The sequence below is a fragment of the Rattus norvegicus genome, chromosome X, assembly GCF_021556685.1.
Source record: "Rattus norvegicus strain SHRSP/BbbUtx chromosome X, alternate assembly SHRSP_T2T, whole genome shotgun sequence".
Classification (NCBI taxonomy): domain Eukaryota; kingdom Metazoa; phylum Chordata; class Mammalia; order Rodentia; family Muridae; genus Rattus; species Rattus norvegicus.
In genome coordinates, this window is record NC_141554.1 from 21153152 (window position 1) to 21159151 (window position 6000).

Below are 6000 nucleotides of genomic sequence, written 5' to 3' on the forward strand. Positions count from 1 at the left end.
ACACACGCAAAAATTAAGTAAGATTAGGTTAAAATTAGCCAACTGAAGAAATTTCTGTGAAAAAATACTTCAAATGACTATAAGAAAGCAGCATGTGACATTAGGTCTGCTTCGGTGTAGGTGTGTTCACTGGGAATGAGTCAGATGGATAGGGGCGAAGCAAGTGGTGGGTGGATGGGGTAGGCGGAGGGAGGTACCTTTTGAGCTTTACTGAATTCCTTATCCAGGTAGGCGACCTTCTGTCGAAGACTGGAAAGTTCTGGTGCAGGGAAAGCAGGGAATCTGAGCCTCAGGAGGTAACAAGGAACTGAAGGGTCATCTTATCAGGCCTCTATTCCCCCCAAAACCACCCCATCTAATGAGACGCTCTTGGCTCACCAACACCATTCTTCCGGAGTTCATCTGAAAGCTGGTAGTTATTTGTCCGGAGTTCCAGGAGCTGTGTCTTTGGAGGATCCAAGAAACAAAAATATTTGTCAGGAAAGCATTCTTACCCCCACATGAAGCAAACAAGCCCCTAAGTCCTAAAGATTGGACTGCTATCGCCTAAGCACTTCCTTCGTTGCTCCTTAAGATCTTTGGATACTGGGGTTGGGGATTTAGCTCAGTGGTAGAGCTCTTGCCTAGCAAGTGCAAGGCCCTGGGTTCGGTCCTCAGCTCCGAAAAAAAGAAAAAAGAAAAAAAAAGATCTTTGGATACTGTATTCTTAAATGGGCAAGCAAGCCCTGAACCCCAGCTCCACCTTGTTCAGCTCCCCCTGTAACCACACTGTCCTGCCTAGACTCAGAATGCCCCTTTGGCCAGCAGTGGGGGCCCAATTCTTTCCCAAGGAAAGAGAATCTGGTCTTTCTCCTTCCCAAGTTCCATGAGTCAGGGGGATGTTGCTCAAGGTCCTGTGGAACTGTCAAGGTTTTCAAAACAAGTGAGAATCCCCTTAAGTATAGAATTAAGAGGAAGTGCAGCATGGGCCGCCTCACACAGTCCATGTATATCTTCCAACCTTGGAGAGCCCTGAATCTGATTCTTCGCAGAACCACCCACTGTCCCCTACCCCTGTTTCTATATCCCTCTCAAAGCACCAGCTCCACCTCTCTCAGCACACTGGTTTGCTCCAGATCAGAAGGCTTAGCTATTATAGGATCTTTCTTGTCCTGGTCTCCTCAAGACCCAGATATCATCTCTCCTAATCCTAGGCCAACTGGAATACCTTTCTACCCACCTTGAAGTCCCTCTCCAAAAGAACCCAATAGTTTTTCCTTACACATTGCCCAAACAGGATAAACCTTCCATGTTCAAGTATCTATCTACCCACTCTTCACAAGATGTCTTTAGTCATGATCCAATAGGGATGACATTATGTCTGTCCCTCAGGATCTCTCAAATACCCTTGGGTGGGCCAGTTGAACTAGTCTTATTCAGAATCTTCTGCAATTTACAGCGGTCCTCCCCATTTATGGTCCAGTGAACTCACTCTTAGATCCTCAGTATCTCTCAAGTACAACAGCTAACTCCCGGGTCAATGGAATACTTCTGCTCCCTCAAGCATTCTGCCCCCAACCTACAGGACTCTAAGGCTTCCCCATTTCAGTCTTTCCCATTAATGCTCTCTCACAAAGTATCCATTCATTGTGCAGTGCTATCATCCCTCTCAGGATGCCCTGAAAAGGATCAACAGGTCTGAGTACCAGGTCAGACTACTCCCCCAAACCCAGTGATGTCCCCTTTCCTGAACTCCCCAAATATCAGTTTTTAAAAATATCCTCTGGTTCTTCCTCTAATCTGGGTTAATGGTATTACCCACTCAGAATGCTCTTCTCCCCAGTTCTAAAGGAATCACCCCAGTCCATGAAATTATACCCCTCCCTCCCTACCTCCCTCCCTCCCTCTTAGGATCTTCTACCATCAATGGCACAGCAACTCTAGGGAATAGATTCATAGACTTTCCCTACTCCCCTAGCCTAGTGGTATTGGTATCTCCCACAAACTTTCCACCTCCCACCAGTTCATGGTCTTGTCCTGTCAAATCACCAACCAGCGCCCCCCCCCCCATGACGCAAATGGCCAAATGCCTGCTTCTTCTCTCTCCAGACAAAATAATTTCTCCTCGAAATCTCCATCCTTTAAAGTCTAACATCATCACCATTTAATGGTATGCCCTACACATGAACCGAAAGGTCTCACCCCGAATCCGGACTGAGAAAGGATTCGCCTAAAGACGTTCTACATTCCCTACAAGGCTAACAGAATTCAACCTTCAGAACCCACGTAGAATCTTCGAAATCAATAAGATCGCCACCCAGAGCCTCAGTTTCCCTTCCCCAGACCACCCGCTTATACTTAAGACCCATCCCAACCAAATCTTCAGAACCGACGGCATGTCTTCTCTCTACCCCGCCCCCAGTCTCCTAGACGGGTGGTCTTCCCCCCATCCAGCGGCACCTGCATCCGTTGAAACTCCTCTTCAGACAGAGCTTGCGCCATGTTCCTCCCCCCACCCCCCGCAAGCTTTGTGCGCAGCCGCAGCTTCTGCGGCCTGTCAGTGCTAAGGTCGGAGCGAACCACTGACCAGCAATGGAGGGGAAACAAACTAATTCAAATGTTCAGCATTTTAGAGAAGTAGAGAAGGCAATGATGCTTAAAGTTCATAAAATTTTTTCTTCGGTTTTTACAAAATTGTAAATAGTTTGTAAATTTACAAAATTGTAAATAGTTTTGAGCATTTATAGATTACTCATTGCTATGTGACATTATGGTATCCCTGTATCATGAGTGGACTCGTCGAGAGGGAAGTAGTCCTCCGACAGAAAATTAACCTTCCGCGAAGCTCCTTTAAAGAGAAAGTGACTTAATAACCATGGAAATGAAAGCGGAAGCTTCCTCGGGTCTTGTTCCGGCCCTCCTAGGGTGACCCCAAAGGGGAATCCCGCCTCGCGTAAAGTCCTTGACCACCCACCCCTCATTTTTTTTAAAAAACGATCTGACAATGATTTTTATTAACACAGTGCTCATGTTAGGGAAAAGATCTAGTCATTGAGAAAGCTAAAAATTCGTGAGAACAGTAGCAAATAAAACAAAAACAGAAAACCCCATTACAAGTAAAAACAAAAACTAGCTCCATGAAAAGGTTTGATAACACACTCAAGGTTCTGGATGTGATCCCCAACACAAAAACAAAAACGAAAACATCAGAAAAAAAGTATTTAAATGTGTCCTAAGTATCTCAGATCTGAAAAACACTGTTGCTCATTGTATTCTTATAGAAGTGAAATTGTTTTCCTGCTGTGGGAAATATATTGAAGCAGGACCCTTGTAATTTGAAAGATGTTATTGATAGATGCTGTCTCTCCATATAAATGCAGTCATTTAAAGGGTACCATTCAATAACTGTTCTGACGCCTATGTTGTCATAATCCACTTCCATCCCCCTTAAAGGTTCTTTCATTCCACCCCTCCTCCTACAGCCAGAGCAACATTGTTTTTCTTTCCGGCTGAACTACATTTGTCTATTGTAGAACTTCCTTCAGATAGAATGCGATACAATGTACTCCTTTTGTATTTCCTTTTCTTTTTCACTTTTGGCTCTCACAATTCACCCAAGTTGTGCTGTTATCAGATGTTTTTCTCTTGTCAGTGGATAGAATGTCCTATTATCCATATGCCACAAGTTGTTTATTCATTCTTTTAGTGTTGCTTAACTTATGTTTTTGTTATGAAAGAAAATGATTATATTTTCATGTGTTTAAGGACTGTTTTAATGTCATGTCATGACATGTCATGTGTGGGGTGTGTGTGTGTGTGTGTGTGTGTGTGTGTGTGTGTGTGTATGTGTGTGTGCGCTTCTGGGGGTCAACCCAAGACTCTTGCAAGCTAGGCAAATGCTCTATTTTTGAGCTATCTGTTTAGTATATTTTGAAAGAAAGTTGGAGTTTATTAAAAAACAGTTTTTGGGGCTGGGGATTTAGCTCAGTGGTAGAGCGCTTACCTAGGAAGCGCAAGGCCCTGGGTTCGGTCCCCAGCTCCGAAAAAAAGAACCAAAAAAAAAAAAACAAAACAAAACAAAACAAAACAAAAAAAACAAAAAAAACAGTTTTTAGCAGGGCCAGGTGACACACACCTTTAGTGGTCCAGAGCCAGGGCTCTGTGAAAGAAAGAGAGAGAGAGAGAGAGAGAGAGAGAGAGAGAGAGAGAGAGAGAGAGGAAAGGTGTGTGTTTAAATATAGATTTAAGCGCAAACACATCAACAGAGAGAGAGACAGAGGAGATAGCTTGGGAAGGGACAGTACACATCCAGGACATGGCTTTGAGCTTCTCAAGAGAAGTTAGTGAGGGTTTTGTGTTATCATTGTTTGCTTGGTTTTAGTAGTGATGAAAATCAAACCATTGGATGTGTACATGCTAAATAGGCCCTCTGCCACTGAGCTACACGCTCAGATGTACACACATACACACACACATACACACGCACCGTCCCATGCTACTAATTGTGAACCTGTCACATAACAAACAAATTAAAATAAATAACATGTGACTCTGACTTTCTTACATTGTCTGTCCAGTCTCTGAATTGGCTTTTGGTCTCACACTTCAAGTTTCAAGAGTTTCTTGTATATTCAAGATGTTGAAGCTTTACTGCAATATAGTTTATATTTTTTTCTCTCCACTTGTGTATTAGTCAGAGTTCTCTAGAGTAACAACTTATAGAATGGATGCCCCCCTTCCCCCTCCTCTCTCTCTCTCCATATACATACGTTTGTATAGTCTGGCTCATCCAACAGTGGCTGGTTGTGAATAGAAAGTCTAAGAATCCAGTAGTTGCTCAGTCCATGAGGAAGTAGGCTCTAATGCCAGTGAAGGAATGAGCTTCTTAGGGAAGGTGAGAGCAAGCAGACAGAGAACTAGCTAGCTTCTTTCTTCCATGTCCTTTCTGTGAGTGTGGCTCAAATTAGAGGGGGATCTTCCTTCCCACCTCAAAAGATCTAGATTAAAAGTGAGTCTTTGCGGGGCTGGGGATTTAGCTCAGTGGTAGAGCGCTTGCCTAGGAAGCGCAAGGCCCTGGGTTCGGTCCCCAGCTCCGAAAAAAAGAACCAAAAAAAAAAAAAAAGTGAGTCTTTGCATTGTAAATAATTTAATGAAAACAACCACTCAGGTGTGCCTGGTCATTTGGGTTTTAGTTAATTCCAAATGTAGTCAAGTGGACAACCAAGAACAGCCAGCACACTTTACCATTCATTTTTCATCCACATTTATCAGACTAGTCACACACACACACACACACACACACACACACACGGATATGTATCATACATGTCAACACATGTATGATACATATCTGTAATTATGTCTGTATGTACTTTCAACAAACATGAATAGTGATATTCTAGTACCACATACTTGATTTGTTATAGACTTCCTTTCATGGATGCTCATAGCTACCTGTAACTCCATAGCTACTGTAAGGGAATCCAGGGCCTTCTTCTGGCCTCTCTGTACACCCACACATATACTCAACCCATACACACAATTAAAAATACATAATAAAAACAAGCAAACTGGGGGCTGAAGAGATGGCTCAGCGGTTAAGAGCACCGACTGCTCTTCCAGAGGTCCTGAGTTCAAATCCCAGCAACCACATGGTGGCTCACAACCATCTGTAATGAGGCCCGATGCCCTCTTCTGGTGTATCTGAAGACAGCTACAGTGTAGTTATATATAATAAATGAATAAATCTTTAAATAAAAAACAAACAAACTGTTGAAGCACCTAGGTGTCCTTGGGAAATAGTAGCACTTAACCGTTAAGTGCTTTTGTCCAGTTGCTTTTGGCTTTGATCTTGAAGTTTCCACATCAGTTTCTTTTGTTTTGTCTTTCTTTGTTGCTGCTGGGTTTTTTTCTTTGTATGTTTTTTTCCAAAACAGTGTATAGGCCTGGCTGCCCTGGAAGTTTTTCCATAAATGAGGCTGGGCTAAAACTCACAGAGAATGTACTGACTCTGCCTCCCAA

General features: G+C 43.2%; 1 protein-coding gene across 17 annotated transcripts in view; it reads right to left on the reverse strand.

Annotated features, from left to right (window-relative positions):
* Gripap1 (GRIP1 associated protein 1) overlaps positions 1-2515 on the reverse strand; it is a 29953-nt gene extending 27438 nt beyond the window's left edge. For 16 of the 17 annotated variants that reach the window (XM_087598956.1, XM_087598952.1, XM_087598954.1 and 13 more), the window contains exons 1-3: positions 2440-2515; positions 379-445; positions 198-259 (exon numbers count right to left, since the gene is read on the reverse strand). In XM_087598956.1, the coding sequence (XP_087455082.1) occupies positions 198-259; positions 379-445; positions 2440-2481 (171 nt within the window). In that variant the 5' untranslated portion in view covers positions 2482-2515. The remainder of the gene's footprint in view (positions 1-197; positions 260-378; positions 446-2439) is intronic. The other variant, NM_053807.2, reaches the window with a different exon arrangement.
* Between the last annotated feature and the right edge of the window lie 3485 nt (positions 2516-6000).